The 17,194-nt window shown below is 50.0% G+C and overlaps 1 protein-coding gene across 2 annotated transcripts; it reads left to right on the forward strand.

The window, feature by feature from the left end:
• Positions 1 to 836: 836 nt before the first annotated feature.
• LOC114207221 (5-hydroxytryptamine receptor 5B) lies at positions 837 to 13,510 on the forward strand. 2 transcript variants are annotated; one of them, XM_028101229.2, is made up of 2 exons: positions 837 to 1,619; positions 12,848 to 13,510. In XM_028101229.2, the coding sequence occupies exons 1-2, from the start codon at positions 840 to 842 to the stop codon at positions 13,181 to 13,183; spliced, it is 1,116 nt and encodes a 371-aa protein (XP_027957030.1). In that variant the 5' UTR covers positions 837 to 839; the 3' UTR covers positions 13,184 to 13,510. The 2 variants fall into 2 exon arrangements, with proteins under 2 accessions (XP_027957030.1, XP_087877884.1); XM_088021758.1 differs by having other exon boundaries at positions 840 to 1,457.
• Positions 13,511 to 17,194: the final 3,684 nt, after the last annotated feature.

Consider the following 17,194-nt stretch of genomic DNA (forward strand, 5'->3'; position numbering starts at 1 on the left):
TACGGTGGGGCAGGGTTAGGGATGGCAAGGACGGGTTGTAATCCCTCCCTCTTCTGGGACCTCTGCCAAACTGCCTAGAGGCTGCGTTCTTTCTGCCCAGAGCCAGAGTGAATTTGTCAAGGCACCACGAAGCCCCTGTGTCGCGGGTGAAGCGGCAGGATGGGGCCGGCTTTAGGAGCTTCCACTTTGGGGTACCTCAGTACCCGAACCTCCTCTTTTAGATATACGTGGGATCGTGATTCGACGAAACTAGAACTCCTCCGTCCGGGAGAGGGGTTGGGGGAGCGCCTCTGTTTCTCGATGTCAAACCGGGTCCGAGGGATCCGCGAGGGTGGCGGCTACGGAATGGCTGCGTGAAGGCCTGGATGGTGTTGTGGCGGGTTCCCGGGCCGCAACCCCCTCCCCCGCCCGCCCTCCCCGGTACAGCCCGGCTCCTGCCTGCGGCCGCCCGCTCTGAATGGGGGCACCTCTCCAACCCGCCCCTGCGCGCGGACACTCAGCGGCGCTCCCGGATTCCCAGCCCTGTGACAGCCCGTTGCCCCGGGGACGGCGCGGAGAGGTGGGAGGGACGGGCGCGCCGAGCCCAGCTGGACTCCTGAGGGGGTCCCACTCTCTTTTTTTCTTCCACTGGAAAGGAGATCCACGAGGGCTCCGAGCAGAGGAGCCAAAAGGGGGCTGCGACTCAAGGAGGGGCTGGGTAGGGCGACCTGGACCCCTCTCTGTCCTCCCGGGGTTACGCAGCGACCCCTTCCACGCCCGCACCCGCCGGGTCCCCACGAGCCCGGGGCGGCGCGCGTGTGTCCCCTGCCGGGAAGCCGGGATCCCGCGCGCCGCGCGCCATGGAAGCAGCTAACCTCTCGGTGGCTGCCACCGGCGTCGCCCTTCCCCTGGGATCCGAGGCCTGCAGCATCGGCCCGAGCCCCGGCGGGGTCGTCGGGTCGACCCCCGGCGGTGCCGCCCTGCCGGGCCGCGAGCCGCCTTTCTCCGTCTTCACGGTGCTGGTGGTGACGCTGCTGGTGCTGCTGATCGCGGCCACTTTCCTGTGGAACCTGATGGTTCTGGTCACCATCCTGCGCGTCCGCGCCTTCCATCGTGTGCCGCATAACTTGGTGGCCTCGACGGCCCTGTCGGACGTGCTGGTGGCGGCGCTGGTGATGCCCCTGAGCCTGGTGAGCGAGCTGTCGGCCGGGCGGCGCTGGCGGCTGGGCCGGAGTCTGTGCCACGTGTGGATCTCCTTCGACGTGCTGTGCTGCACCGCCAGCATCTGGAACGTGGCGGCCATCGCCCTGGACCGCTACTGGACCATCACGCGCCACCTGCAGTACACGCTGCGCGCCCGCCGCCGCGCCTCGGCGCTCATGATCGCGCTCACCTGGGCGCTCTCGGCGCTCATCGCCCTGGCGCCGCTGCTCTTCCGCTGGGGCGAGGGGTACGACGCGCGGCGCCAGCGCTGCCAGGTGAGCCAGGAGCCCTCCTACGCCGTCTTCTCCACCTGCGGCGCCTTCTACCTGCCGCTTGGCGTGGTGCTCTTCGTCTACTGGAAGATCTACAAGGCGGCCAAGTTTCGTTTCGGCCGCCGCCGCCGTCGGGCCCTGCTGCCGCTGCCCGCCACCGTGCAGGTGAGGGGTGGGCCGCCCAACGGGGGCGCGGGGGGCGGGGGGCGCTGCGGGAGGAGGCGACTCGGCCAGCGGGAGAGTCGGCGGCGGAAGCTTGCACACTTGGGGCGCGCACCTGGAGCGCCCGGAGAGTTTGGCATCTGCTGCCCTGGAGCGCGCCCCGAGGGGCGCCTCACCCGCCGCTGGCGCGCACGCGTGGGGCTGGCCCCCCGCGGACCCGGCGCGCGGGGGAAGGGCTTTCACCACCCGCGCACTAGGGCTGGTGGGGGCGCGGGCGCCGCGGAGGCACGCGGCTGTAGGGGGTCTGCAGGGGCAGCGTTTCTGGGGAGTGGTGAGGGCACCACCGATGAGCCGAGCCCTTGGGGCTTTCCCCAGGAGCGGTTGTGTCCCTGTGACACGGGCAGCCGCCAGCTTCCGGGTGGCGGCTAGACACAGCGGGACTGCGGCGGGCTGGGAGCGCGTGCAGAGGACCACGTCCCTGCGTTTTCCTTCGCCGCTGCACCCAGGTCCACCCTCTGCAGTCCAGAAACGGAATCTCCAACTCTGTCGGCCAGCTCCCTGCCAAAGAGGGAAGTGAGCGGAAAATAGAGCCCAAGTATCACTTTCCTCTCACTACCGCAAACTCGGGGTTTTCCTCTAGCGACTTTGGAAGGAGATAGAACCGTCCGTTCAGATCCCAGCTCGGGACATTGGGGGCAGTTGTTTAATCTCTGCGGGCCTCTTTTCCACGTCTTTAAACAAGTTCATTCCTGCTTCATAGGGCTCTTGGTGAGGAAGGATCTCACGAGATGGAGCATGTGAGGCACCAGCACAGTGCCTGGCACCCCGGGGTGGCAGAGCTGGCTGGGGTAGGGATCAACGGGGTGTTGCCTGGCAGTCCGCAATGGGCCAGAACCAAACCCTGGAAATGAATGAGACAGAGGAACACGTATTTGGCAGAACTTCTCTGATTGCATTTAGAACTGGAGCTTTCTGCCTTTTGGCCAGGCCCTAATAAATATCAGCTCCCTCCTCATCCTAGAAGCCCCAAACTTTCCCTTTTTCGGCGGGGGGTGGTGGTCAGGCTCCAAGTCCTGGAGAATAACAACAGGACTTGTTGCCCCTTTCCAAATACAATAAAATAGTTGCCCTTTGTCCACAGGCATACCTTCCAGGACCCCCAGTGGATGCCTAAAACCACAGATATGCTATTTTTTCCTATACATACATCCTGAAGATAGAGTTTAATTTATAAATTAGGCACAGAGGTTAACAACATACCTAATAATAAAATAGAACAATTATACCAATATACTATAATAAAAATTATGTGACTGTGATCTCTCTTTCAAAAATATTGTACTGTACTCACCCTTCCTCTGGTTATGCTATGAGGTGATAAAATGCCCACGTGAGGACATGACATGAGGTGATGACGTAGGCATCGTGACGTAGTGTTAGGCTACTACTGACATGGATGAATCAGAAGGATCATCTTCTGGACCTCGGTTGATCACAGATAACTGAAACTTCGGGAAGGGAAGTGAAACCATGGCTAAGGGGGCGGGGGTAAAGGGGTGGGGGTGTGTGCCCAAGACCACTGTGCATGGCCCAAGGAAGGACTGCCGGTGGGAGGGGGCAGGGAGAAAGAGACAGTAGGTTTTCTGTTGTTAGTTTTGTTTTAATTTTGGAAAGTTAGCTCAGATACTTAGGCTACGCAAACATGTTTTAAAAAAGCAGGCTCTTTCCTCTTCATTAAATGGCAGAGGGATTTTGTAGCATAAAATAGGAATGTCAAGACTAGAATTGGAAAGTGTTGGTAGGGGAGAGCTTTATTCAGAATTAATGATGTTCTTTGAAAGGTCCCTTGGAAATGCCTGGGGTGATTATAGCTTCTCTGTCTGATTGCGGAGGTAGGGCTGATTTTTAATAGCTACATCAACCCAATGTGCACCTAGAGAAATCATGGCAGAATGGATGCCCAAAAGGCTTGCCAAACCTGAGTTGGGCGTTCATTTTTGAAAGACCCCATCCAGGCAGGTGATACCGAGAAGAAGAGAGTGAACAGGAACCTGGCCAATTCGGGGTGGCCATGGGTGGAGAGAAAGAGCTCGGGGAGGCAGGGCCAGTGATGTGATTTTCCACTTGCTGGCAGTGGGACCCAGGGCAAGCCCTTCCCCCGCTCTGGGCTGCAAGTTCTCTTCTCTAATACACAGTATGGGGCTAAGCCCTGGCTGGGGCTCTCCAGTCACGTGATGCTGAGATTACAGAGGGGATCCTGTTGGAGAGCATCCCGCTTCCTTAGGCTTCGGCCAGCCCTCACTCAAATGCCTGGGTAATGCTGCTCCGTCAGCATCTACAAGGTTTCTGACCACAAGACACCCAAATGGAAACTTAAAATAATATGCCTGGAATACTATCTACCTTCCCCCCGCCCCGCCTGCTGTTGCCTGCACTCTAGGGAAAATGAGTTGAATTTAGGTCCTGCAACGTGTCTGTTACTGCTTTTTGTGGGTGATAGAAGCACTTAACGGAGTCCGAAGGCTCTGGTAATGGGGCTGTGTACATCCTTCATCTTTTCTGCAATTCTGTGGCCAGGTCCCAACACTGAGATATGATCAGAATGGGACCAGCAAGAGTTCCTGTGCAGTGATTTAATTCTCTGGGGCAAAATGCAGTTTTTGAAAGTAGAGCCGGAAACCAATGTTTACTAAGTGAGTCCTGTCATCCAGACACTGTGCTTGATGCTCTACATCCATCTTCTCTTTCATCTCCATGACCCAGCTGGGTTGACCCTATCATCTCCATCAGTCCGGATCAGCTGAGACATGCTCAGCCACATATGACCCCCAAATGGACAGCTTATCTCACTCTCAAAGTTCAGTGTGGGTCCCCTCCTGCAGAGCTCTCCGCCAGGCAGCATCTCATGGACCTGGACCCCTTGCCATCTTCTAGCTTTGCGGTCTGGAACGACTGGCTTCCAAGGTTGCCGCGTGAAGGCAAGAGATGGATGGAAATAAAGCAGCCTTTAACTGCCTTCCCCCAAAGCAGACACATGTCAGCTCTGTCCTCGGCTCATTGGCCAGCCACTGGCTGTGACATCCAGGGAAGCACGTGAATTATTTGGTGAACACTGTCTTTGGCATCAACCCTCATTTTCCACTTGATAAAACTAAGTCGCCACAGAGTCAGTTCATCTAAGACCACAGAGTTAAAGCGTGGAGAAGCTGAGGTCACTGTTCTTTACTTTGTCATTCCTCCACGCTGTCTGTCTCCAGGGATTTAACTGCTGAGCACTGTTCCACTGCCCTCAGGTACCTCACCTTCATAGGAAGGAGGCAGCCATATCTCAGTCAAGGTGGGGGCAGCATGGGAGCAGGGTCTCAAAACTATGTTCGTGAACTCTGTCCTTTTCCAGGACAGCTGACCACAGCTGAGCATGGAGGCACTCCCCCGCTTCTCTCAGGAGGCAGGGTTCATTCCTACCCTGCCCTCCTTTCTTTCAGCTTTCTAGAATGAGCACCACATATAGATTATGTCCTGCTCGCCCCCCTCCAAGCAACCCCCATGGGTCATGATTGTTTCCCACTGGCCTGTGCCCTTTACTATTGAGGAGAAGAAAAAAGCAAAATCAATGGAGATTATGTAGTTGGCTTTTAAAATGTGACATCAAAAACTGTTTTTTTTTTTCAATTGTTTGATTACCATGCACAAGTTGATAAGCAGGGTCTGATTATTCATTAGGCACAATAGGTACACTACCCAGAACCACAGTACTTTTAGGGGTCTGTGGAAATGGTTCAATTTTAATTTCTTTTAAAATTAGGGGAAGAATGAATATAAGAGCAATGAATATATAATAATGTATCCAGCCTCAGTTATATTAGTCTTCATAATAATATGGTCATAAAATATAATTTTTAATATTTTTTAATGGGAGAAGGGGCCCACAGAGGCAGAGATGCCTAGGGCTCATGAATGTGGTAATGCAGCCCTCGCTGACACCCTTCACTCACTCACTCACTCAATCAATAAACATGTGGTGGGAGACAGTGTGCCCAGTGGTTGAAGAGCATGGGATTTGGAAGCAAGGAGACCTGGATTTCAATTCTTTTTGTGCCACTTATTAGCACTGTAGCTGAGTGACTTAATCTAAGCCTGCATTTCCCCACAGGTAAAATGGAAATATTGCCACCTGCCTCACAATATTCTTGTGATGAGTAAATGAGATAATGGTATATACAGAGTCTCTAAAATAGTAAACCATAAATGCAAGCTGCTGTAGCATCTTCATTATTGTTCTCTAAAATTCCTCTTGTAAGTTTCCAAAAAAAAAATGAATGATGATTTTATTCCTCTTACTACTATTACTCACCATCCTAATAGGGGAGTTACTTCTCACTTGTTTTAACAAATTAGCCCAAAGCTTAGTGGTGTAAAACAACAAACATGTATTAAGTTTCTGTGGGTCAGGCTTGGGAATGGCTTTGACCTTCTGGGCCCAAGGTCTCATGTGGTTGTAGCCAAGATGTCGGGTGGGGCAGCAGTCGTTCAAAGGCTTGACTGGGGCTGGAGACTGCTTCCAAGATGGCTGACTCACAGGGCTGTTAGCAGGAGGTCTCCCCAGGGCTGCTTAAGCGTTGTCACAACATGGTGCCTGGCTTCCCTTCTTCCCAGAGAGCACAGCAAGGAGGAAACTGCAATGCCTTTTACAGACTAGTGTCAGAAGTTACATGAGATCTCTTCCCCTATAGTCTAGTCACTAGAAGTGAGTTGCCAACTCCAGCCCACACCCAAGGCAAGGGGAATTAGGCTCCACCTTTGGAAAAGTATCAGTGAACTTGTGAACGGATTTTAAAAAACCACCAGTGTAAGACACACAGATGGGTTCAAAATTACTTGAGCGACTGTTACTGACCTGCATATCAGGCACTGTCGTAGCCTCTGAAGTTTCAAAGAATGAGTGAGCAAGGTCTCTATTCTCAAGGGATTAATTTTAATAGACCACAACTATATAATTAAAAATGCAGTAAAATCTTATAGGTGCTCTGCTAGAAGTCTGTCCAGAATACAATGAATGGTCCTGAGAGCCTGAATATGGGAAAGCACTTTGTACATGGTCAAGGGCAAAATAGATGTGTATTATTGAGCTGTAGGGTTTGCAACAACTTGGATCTGAGTGTTAGATAATGTTACATTATAAAATATTGGCCTCTCTAAGCTAACTCTCTGTATTAGCATAAATTAAGTTTTTGAGTTGTAAGCATATAGTACATAAGCCTTGAGTGACCTGAAATCTCTACAGAGCCCTTTATGTTTTTGTCGCTTGTCCAATGTTTAGTTGTCATCTGGACCACCCCAAAGACTAAGCTGCTGGTGGGCCTGCGGGTTTGTCAGAGCTTACGTACAGGAAGACGGTGGTGGAAAATCACCACCCTTGTTCTGATTCCATCTATTAAAAGAACTGTGGGCTCAAACACATTCTCATGCCAGACTGCAAGCTTATTTTAACTTTAGGAAAGTACATTTTATGAATCAAATTCTATCAGTGGTAATAAAAAAATCTGGTTTATGGTTTGATTCTTTTAAGATGGGCACCTAAGAGTCTGCGAGTTTCCAGAAGTACTTGGATGTGTCAAGGAGCGTTTTCAAAATCTGCACCTTCAGAAATGCCCCTGGCCTTCCCGTCTCTACAAACTTCTCCCTTGCTGTTTCCTTTATGTTGTTGTGTTCATTCTGTCTCTTTACCTCTACTTCCATTTCTCTTTTCTCTCTGATTGGATTGTTGGAGAAGAGTGGAGGGGGAGAAGGAGAAAGGCGGGGGGGGGTGGTGGTTAGGCAAATACAGTGCAGGGACCATGTGTCTTCACCAATGACCTTGCAATGATCTACTCCTCAAATCTGTGTGGTTCTTGGAATAGACTGAGCTTTTCAGTGGAACACTGAGATCCAAATTCCACAGTTCTTAACCTTTGGGTAGGTCGCAGATGACTTGGGCTTGCTGCCCAGAAAGGTATATAGGTGCTTAGTCACCCGATTTGCATAGGGCAGTCCCTGAAGCCCATCTCTGAAGACTGATGCTGAGGCTTCCTTCCCCCTGACTTTTCTGAGAGAAGGAACCCACAGTGTAATAGTAACTGTGACTCTCTGAGGCAGGGCTGTAGTTGTCAGGGCATGGCCCCCAAGGGGGGCAAATCAGAACGCTGAGTCTGGACAATACATGTGCAAAAGGCAAAGCCTCCCTTCTTTCCATTACTCCCTCCTCCCTACCCCCCATGCCAAGAATCTCTGGCTTGGGCTTCCAGGGATTTCAGGGTATGAACTCTTGCCTCAACAGAGGCCCTTCCATTGGCATCCACTCGTAAAATGGGGATGACTCGATCAGATGACATTAGAGCAGAAAACACAGATGTATTCCCCTTCTCAGAATTAACTCCAGTGGATCCTTAGCCAATCCACGGTGACTACGCTCCCCACAAAAATCCACGTTCTCCAAAAACAAGAAAGATAGCAACTGTACCTTATGTTACGATCACACGCAAGAGCTCAGAAAAACTACACTCTATACTCTTGTGAATATAATTACACTGAAGGAAAAGTTATTTTTTTTTCAAGCCCAGCATGCTCTGCTTTTTTTTTTCTGTAAGAAAACTTCCTGAATTTCTTTTCTTTTTTCTTTTCACACAAGAGAAGCAGCTGAGAAAATTTCCTGATCTAGTTTGTCAGACATACTAGACAGCTTCTGTTCACTTTGAGGGGCTATTTTGGTGAGTTAACTCTGTAAAGTGCCTTTGGGAAATGCACCGTGGAGCTTGGTTATCTCAGTGAACCCTGGGCAGAGAGATTGGAGCCCCAGCTATCCTGCCGAGCTCTGGATAGAAACAGGGAATTCCAGTTACAATCCAGATTGCCTTCAGCCCGAGTCAGAAATCTCTCTGTGTCCTGTCTCCCTCTCGGACGTTGTAGGGCTTAATTCATCACTAGGATCAGTATGGGCGCCCTGACGCCAGGCTTAGTAAAGAGTCTCGTTGCCATACTTGGATGCCTGACCTGTGGGGTCACAGTGGAAACTACTGTTTGTTCCACAAGTGATTAGGACCATCTTTCTTCTTTTTTGCTTGTCTCTCCTATTTCTTATTAGATGTTTAATTGACAACATTAGAGGATTACAAATGTTTGTGGGTTCTTTCTGTGGCAGCTGGAATTTTTTTTTTTTTTTTTTTTTTTTTTTTAGAGAAGAAGGAAGGGACAAGGGGTCGGGAAGTTGAGGTTTAAGCGGGCCTCCCGTGTGTTCCTCACAGTAAGCCCACAGCACAGACAAGGCTCTTCGCGTTTAGAGGTGTAGAAATGAGGGAATGGGGGGGCTCTGATTAGAACCCTCTCTGACCGCTAACTTGCTCTGAGCATCGCTTCCTTGTTCCTTCCTTACTGGTTGCTGTTCTTACTGAGTAAGATAGCGGCGGGGCGGCGGGGGGGAGCCACCCAGTCACATACCAGACCACTGTCAGCAACCTGGAAGGTCCGAGATTTTACCCTGCCTGCAAGCTAACAAGTCAGCCTGCCACAGCTCACTGGGCACTGGCAGGAGCCAGGAGACTCTGAATCAGAGTCAGAGGACTTTATTACGCTTGGCACACAGGTCCACAGGAGCGTCATATTGACACTGGTTCCCCTTACCCTCAAACTCGCCCGGGGATGACGTGGAGCAGCCCAGATGGATCTGCATCACGGCAGAGAAACTCCTAGGTGAGAGAGCTCAACTCTGTATTGCCCAGTGTTGGACATTCGATAAACCTGCCTTGTGCCCTTAGGAAACCTGAATCTTTTGTAAGGGGCTGCAAGCCAAGCTGCTGTTTTTCCACTGGGAGACACTAATCTCTATCTTCTAAGGTTGTTTGCTTTACAAACATCCTCGATAAGCCAGTCTAAACTTGGGGCTGTCAGTGCCTTCCTTAGCAGAATGTGCAGAAATGCAAGAGACCTGCAAGAGAATCGTCTCCCCGAAACATCTCCCAAGTCAATAAACTTTTACTATTTTTACTATATGCCATTCATGATACTAGGTGCTAGGGACGCTTCAGGGGCCCAGACACTCATGGTCCCTGCCCTCCTGGCCTGTCAGTGGTGACACAGTGTTCTGAACAATTCAGAATCCTTGCCCTGACATCGGAGTACTGATGGGAACAGTGGAACAGAATGTTTCAAATTGGAACTTGATGGGAGATTCTACTACAGAGTCCCCATACACACAGTGGGTGGTTAATAAATGTCTAAGCATATATTGTCTGGCAGAATTGGTCCTTAATTAATTGTAGATGAAAAAGCCTCAGATTCTATGGAGAGGTTAAGGTAAACTCATCTTTTAGGTCCCGTCCCAGCATGGCAGAGAGAGGCCATACAGGCCTGGAACCAGACTGACCAGGCAGGCGCCTTGGTTCTGCTTTCCCCCCAGCTTGTGTGATCTTGGCCATGGTGTTTGGTATCTCCAAACTTCTGTGTATTCAGAGCACCTTTCCTTTTACAGCAGGACCCAAAAATGCCAGGGACTACCGGATGTGTGTATCCAACAGCCTGGACTCTTCCCTGCAGATTGGGGGGCGGGGGGAGGTTTTTAGCCAGAGGCCCCTTAAAGCCTGAATGGTTAGTGTTAGGACAGGTGTGCAGAGGGAAGTCGGGCTGAAGAGGTGAGGAGAGAGAAGACCAATGAGGAAAGACGGAGAAGCTCAGGGATGGCTCCAGAGCTGGTGGCCAGAGACCCTAGAAATCGCCAGGAAGCCATACATGTCCATTCTGAAAAAAATCTCAAGCATATGTATTCTTAAAATAGATTCTTTTGGGGCGCCTGGGTGGCTCAAATGGTTAAGCGTCTGCCTTCGACGCAGGTCATGATCTTGGGGTCCTGGGATTGAGCCCTGCATTGGGCTCCCTGCTCAGCAGGAAGCCTGCTTCTCCCTCTGCCTCTGCCCCTCCCCCCACTCATGCTCTCTCTCTCTCTCAAATAAATAAAATATTTTAAAAAAATAAAATAAAATAAATAAAGATTCCGTTGGAACCCATCCAGATCAATCACCTTTACTAAAGGTGCAAAACAGGTAGGGATTAAGAGTGTGGTCTCTGGTTCAAAATACTCCCGTTTGACTTCCAGCTCTTACCATAAGCAACTGGGTGATCTTGGACAAGGTATTTAACATCTTGGAGTGTTTTCTCAACTCTGAAATGGAGATAATAATACCCCAAATTTTGATGTAAGAATGAATTCAAATCGTCCCTTACAAGACTTAAGCATAGTGTCTGTTTATGTCTGTTTTACAAGACTTAAGCATAGTGCCTGTTTTATGGTTAACTTCTCTGGAGCTGTTCTTAGCCTCTTTTGGCTTTCTATTGGATATTATATTTCAAACGACAAAAACCAAGCTAGTCAGTCTCCTTGCAAACCGGAATCACCATCCCAGGCTGTATCGCGTCTCTCTGCCACTCCGTTTCTTTGAAGCCGTTTCTGGAAAGATTCCACGGTCTTCCCGCATCTCTCTCTGCGAGGGGTGTAGCAGGCTCAGGTGGAAAGTTGGGAACACGGGCTTCTAGCAAACAGATGCCGCGATGGAGCGGAGCTGGATGCTGCTAACCGCCACAGGGCTGGAGGCCAGGTCCTTTAAACCAACTTACTCAGTGAACTTGCCTTTTCTGTTTCTTTCCCCCAGGAGCCCCTTTGAACTGAATTCACCCCATTTCTTTGCCTCAATAGCATATCAAGGATTTGGAATTTCCGTTCCCCGGGGGAGGGACTCAAGTGCCTGGGAGGCCATTTAGGTCAGCAGAGAAGTGGCTGGAAAAGGGCCCAGTCCTGAGCCCGGAGGGAGGAAAACGACCACGCCACCTTCCACTTCTGCTCCTGCTCTGATAAGATGGTTCCCTCCCCAAGACACGGCTCAGTATTCATGAGATGGTTTCAGGATGGCACGTCTCTGTGGCTCAGACTTGTCTGGTGACTTGAGGATGGTCCCCTATGCGGGGATGGGTCAGCGCGGTCTCTTCTAAAGGAGAAGGGAGACGCAGGTGTAGACCTTTCTGTCGTCATGATCACTGGTTCACTGAGCGGCCGTTTCCTGAGCACCGGCCAGGCACCAGGTGCTGCTGCCGGGCATCTGTGTGTCCAAGGGAGACAGTCCCAGCGCCGGTTCAGCTTGGCCCAGGGTGGGCGGACAGGTGTAATTGCCATAGCCGCACAAATTCTACAGAAGAGGAGAAAGGGGTACCAAACAGGGAGATGTGTTTGAGTTTAGAGGGTTAGAAAGGCCACTCTGAGAGGCCACTCTGCCTCTAAGCTGAGACCCTAGAGGTGAAGAGGAGCTGACCAAAGGATGGGGGTGACAGGGTGGACGGTGCACCAGAGGCTCCTGAAATGGTAGTGAATTATTACCACAAAGGCATTTACAGTTTTTTGTTTTGTTTTGTTTAAGCTAGGCAGCAGAACTACTCCAGAATCTAAATCTGGAATCCATTTAGCACATCGTTGTATAATTTCTTGCAATATTGATGTTTATAGGCTGCCTCACCAGCTGCGCACTTTGTGCCTGGGCTGGGATCTGCTCTCTTTGGGGTCCAAGTCCCAGCCCCCAGCCCACTCCATGACTGTCGAATGGGTGCATGTGCCAGGAGTTGTGCCAGGCAGCCAGCACATTCCCAGTTCACTTCACCTCCCCGGTGGGCTTACGATGGAGGGAGAGGACACTGTCACCCAGCTTCACAGAGGGGCAAAAGCAGATTTGGCCACTGGGGCTGGGACTCAAGCCAGAGTCTGACACTGAGGCTCCTGCTCTTATCTGCCACCTTCCCTTTTTATATCTTATTATCTGACATCGTGGGGACCACCACTCTCACTCCAGGGAGAAACTTCAGGGCTTATTTTTTTTTTTAAGATTTTATTTATTTGTCAGAGAGAGAGCATAAGTAGGCAGAGCAGTAGGCAGAAGGAAAGGGAGAAGCAGGCTCCCCGCTGAGCAGGGAGCGGGATGCAGGACTCCATCCCAGGAAGGCAGATGCTTAACCGGCTGAGCCACCCTGCTGCCCCCTTCAGGGCTTATTTTAACTTACAGTTTCAGGAACATTTTCACCCAACATTTTGGATGGATTCTGGTATAAGCGCATCTTGAGAGGCTGCAGGAGAGGTGTTGGCCACACTGGAGCAAGCCCATGCTGCTTTATCATCCCACGTCAGGTTTTATGTGTTAATCGCACGTTTCCCTTGTTCCAAGGTGAAGGAGGCCCCTCAGGAGGCTGAGATGGTGGTGTTCGCGGCGCGTCGCCCAGTGGTGGCCTTTCAGATGAGCGGGGACTCGTGGCGGGAGCAGAAGGAGAAGCGGGCAGCCGTGATGGTGGGCATTCTCATCGGCGTGTTTGTGCTGTGCTGGATCCCCTTCTTCCTGGCGGAGCTCATCAGTCCTCTCTGTGCCTGCAGCCTGCCCCCCATCTGGAAAAGCATATTCTTGTGGCTTGGCTACTCCAATTCTTTCTTTAACCCCCTGATTTACACAGCATTTAACAAGAACTACAACAACGCCTTCAAGAGCCTCTTCAGCAAGCAGAGATAAACCCAGGGCTCAAGGAGACCTGCAGGTAGGGCCGAGGGCAGGGAACTGGTATTTCTCCCCGCCCCAGGCATCTGGGAGCCTGGGCCCACAAGAGAGTACCGATGACGTCAGAGCCGTACCATCGGGCCTGGACTGTAGGACCAGCAATGCCAAAGGCTCGCCGGGAAAGACAGCGCATGCGTGGCAGGCGTGCAGCTACGCCCTCTTCCCGGGTGTGTGGCAGACATTGCTAATCGATCGTGGCACGTTTCTCCACGGAGCGGGACCTCTGCCTCAGGATCTTTATCAGACAGCGCTCTAGGTACAGCTAACTGGTTGGAATGGACACAGGAGTGGAAGCTGACTTGCCTTTCCTTTATTTAATACCCTGTTCCTCCGAGGGGATCCCTCGGCACAGAGCCCCAGGTGGCCTGTTTGGGGGCCCACTCAGGAGACTGTCTCCTTTGTGAAACAGCCCCCACCTCTACCCACCTGATTCAACTTACCTCCCCCCATCTCCAAGGTGGTGTATCCCAACTGGGGAGATGGGAATCATCTGAAAGTTGTTTTTTTTTTTATAAAAAAAAAAAAAGTGGTGCCACCCATATCTACTGAATCAGGCTTTCAGAGAAGTCTAATTATTGAGTTCTTTTTTCATCAGTGAGAGACAGTGCTAGATGCTTAGATTGTTCTTTAGACCAATTAAATTGGCCTTTGGGAGGGGGAGACTCAGGCAGGAGTGTTTAAAACTCCCCAGGGGATTCTAGCCGGCCAGAATTGAGGATCCCAGCGGGGTCCTTTCTCTGCTTCTGAACAAGGGAGAGCAGCTATGAGAAATGTTCCCACCACTTCATCATATGCACTTGTATGTGTAATAAAAATATTTTTTGAAGCATTGATTTCTAGGCTCAAAATCATGTATGACTGATCTCTCTCTCTCTCTCTCTCTCACACACACACACACACACACACACATTCACATATGCCATCGAAATGGGGATGACTGCAGTCTAAGACACAACAATCTCAAACTGCCATAGTGAATCTTGGCCTTCCTGAAAATACCAAATGTGGCCCGGGGGTTTAGGGGTCCAAGGGCCTGGATGAGGGGAGATACCTAGACTAAGTCATGCTGGCCACAGTTCCCCTGATTTTGGGAAGGGCTGGTTGCCAACTGATTAGGTTTTTTCAATGTACCCAAAACATTACACTCCCCCATCGGCTCACCGGATGTTTGAGGTATGTAGACATTCTTTAAGCTTCTACTATAAAGGACCTGTACTTTGGGGTTTATCAGAGAATAGAGGTCCACAGTGCCTTTTCCAAAATCTTTGGGGCCAGATGGGCTTTGGAACTTAGAAGTGTTTTCAAGTGTTAGAAAGGCAATATGGTGTACATTGCATGAATTAGGTAACACCCCCACCTGGGTTGGAGGCAGCAGTCTCTACTCAACCTGTGCAGTAAAATATATGAATATTTATACTGTGAGAAAAGACTAAAAATAGCTAGCTAGCAGAGTCAGATCAGATTTTGTCACTGAATGAGTTAGAAACCACCTCTGGTTACCAAACTTTGTGTTTTTGCAATTGAGGACCCGTAAACCATCCCTGTTGAGGGGAGGGATTCTGAAGGCAGTCTTGGTTCAACTATTCCTTTGTGGCTAGCGGTTGGGACACCACAAAGGTGCTTTGTATGGCTTTCTACGACAGCTTTCGTGGAGTCATAGTTTGGAATTTTATTCTTTCGTTGGAAGATACTTGAAGAAACATGAAATATGTCAATGCACTTCACATAAAAATGTAAAGTCCTCTGTTTCAGTCTTTGTGAAGCATGTTTTCTTATGATAATGAGGACTTTTATTATGTTTCCATTTTTCCCTTGATCAGGAAGAACAGAACCACATTTCTGGCCTAACTTTGGAATCTGTGTAGGAACTGGCATCCTATTGATTTGTGTCTAAGGTTTCTAGCCAGTCTATAATTCCAATTCTTACTTAGGTTTTCCCTAGCCTAGTGTTTTCTGTTCTATTTGTATTTTACTATCATAGTCTGTGTATTTCCTACAAGCGACCTCAAATCCTCCGTGAACCAAGCCAGGAAAGAAAGGAATGGGCACATTGTTGTGTTTGAAGGGTTAGAGCTCAAGCTTGGGGCTCTTGGGGATTTTGCCCTATCTGCTGAAACACACTTGGTGGTGTTAGAGATCTTCTTCCCTGTCCCTCTCTTCATACTATTTATCAAGCATCCACCATGTGTTGCTGCTGTACTAGGTTTTAGATACAAATGCTCGTTTGATCCTACATCTATCCTGCGAGGTAGGTATTGTCCTCATCGAACCCCGTTCCAAGAGGGTAAATAGCCTGCCTGAGGTCACACGTGAGTAAATACATGACAGAACTGGTATCTGGACTCAAGTTGACCTGTATCCAAGCATGGGGAAGGACGGGAACTCAACGGAAGTTGGCCTGGACTCCATGTTTCAATGTCTGCTTGCATTTTGCAGCATGAACACTGTACCTGGTGTAGTGGGTCTGCTTGCATTGTTCTAGTTGGGTTCCAGGCAGGAGCCTTAGAGGAAGAATCTAGGTAGAGTTGGTGAGGGGTACTTGTGGAATTTTTTGGTTTGCTCTTCCTACTGGGTAGGATGCTTTACGATCATGTTCATTTGGCCTGGGCTTTGGCTTAATGTAGGATCATGATGGAAGCATCCCAGGCGGAAGGAATTACATATGTGGAGCCCTTCTTAAAAGGAGGTTGCTTGCTTGCTGACTTGGTGGCAACTTCTATTGGACCTTTCAGACTTGACCCTTTTCTTCAGTTAGGGAGACCTTCCCTAACCACCACTATAATTACAAAATGCTTAATTTCTGAAACAGATCAGTTGATGACTGACTCTCTGTAAGGCTGCACCTGTAATTCCTTTTATTTTGTATTTTTTTGTTTTTTTTTAAAGATTTTTATTTATTTCAGAGAAAGAGAATGAGAGAAAGAGAAAGCACATGGCGGGGGGGAGGGTCAGAGGGAGAAGCAGACTCCCCGCCGAGCAGGGAGCCCGATGCGGGACTCGATCCAGGGACTCCAGGATCATGACCCGAGCAGAAGGCAGTCACCCAACGACTGAGCCACCCAGGCGCCCCTGTAATTCCTTTTAATAAGAGTATCAGAATAACAGTCTACTGACAAAGTATCTGATTTATAATGAACATTGCAGGAACTGCTTTAATAACCATAATGTCTCTGCTCTGCCTCAAATCTCTTTGCTTGCAGTACCTAAGATGGAGGTGGGAGGATGTAAGAGGAATTAGTCTCTTCCTTGTCGAGATTCATTTGCTAAAGTATCTTCATGTCAGAATCCAAGTTCACAAAGTCCCAGGTCTGTAGGATGGATGGGGCTAACCCAATGGTATATTTTATAATGTAGTCATGTACAATGGATAAAGTATGCTCCCTTTCTCCCCTTTAGCATGGCCTCCATGTTTCTTCATGCATGTCGGACGGGAATTTGGATTCTGACCATGATTGCTGTATTCCCAGGGCCTGACCACAACAGAAGCTCAAATATTTGTTGGTTGAATGAAGGAGCTATCAGGGATTTATTTTTCTCATGGAACAAGAAATATGGGGGCGAGGGGTCCCTGGGTTGGTTCAAGAGGCTCACCTTCAGGAAGCCAGGCTCTTCCCATCTTTTCACTCTGCCAAGCTCCCTGTCGGGATATCTCTTCTCATGGTCTCAAAATGGTTAAGGCCGCTCCAGACACCCTGTCCTTCCCCAACAACTTGCAAGAACAGAAGCTCTCTTAATGCATCTTGCGCTGATTACCAGCAGCAACATCTCCTTGCCTCAGGGGTACCATCTCCATCTTTTGCACCCCCAAGGCCAGAGGAACAGGGGTGGTGCTGTGACCCTCACAAGAGAGGGGCAAACCACTTCACGGTCCACTGCCCCCTCTCCCTATAGCTGCTCTGTCAGAAGAGGCGAGCCCCCTTTCCACTTCCCTATTTCCCCCCAAGACCCAAGAAAAGGAGAGATTCA

Source organism: Eumetopias jubatus, unplaced genomic scaffold (assembly GCF_037043125.1).
Source record: "Eumetopias jubatus isolate StellerSeaLion01/CBP00866 unplaced genomic scaffold, mEumJub1_p1.0 scaffold_3, whole genome shotgun sequence".
NCBI classification, from domain to species: domain Eukaryota; kingdom Metazoa; phylum Chordata; class Mammalia; order Carnivora; family Otariidae; genus Eumetopias; species Eumetopias jubatus.

Bases quoted from the DNA above. Each gene is read 5' to 3' on its own strand.
- LOC114207221 (XM_028101229.2), top strand. From the start codon at position 840: ATGGAAGCAGCTAACCTCTCGGTGGCTGCCACCGGCGTCGCCCTTCCC. The intron at 1,620-12,847 runs GTGAGGGGTGGG...CCTTGTTCCAAG, and splicing joins CGCTGCCCGCCACCGTGCAG to GTGAAGGAGGCCCCTCAGGA.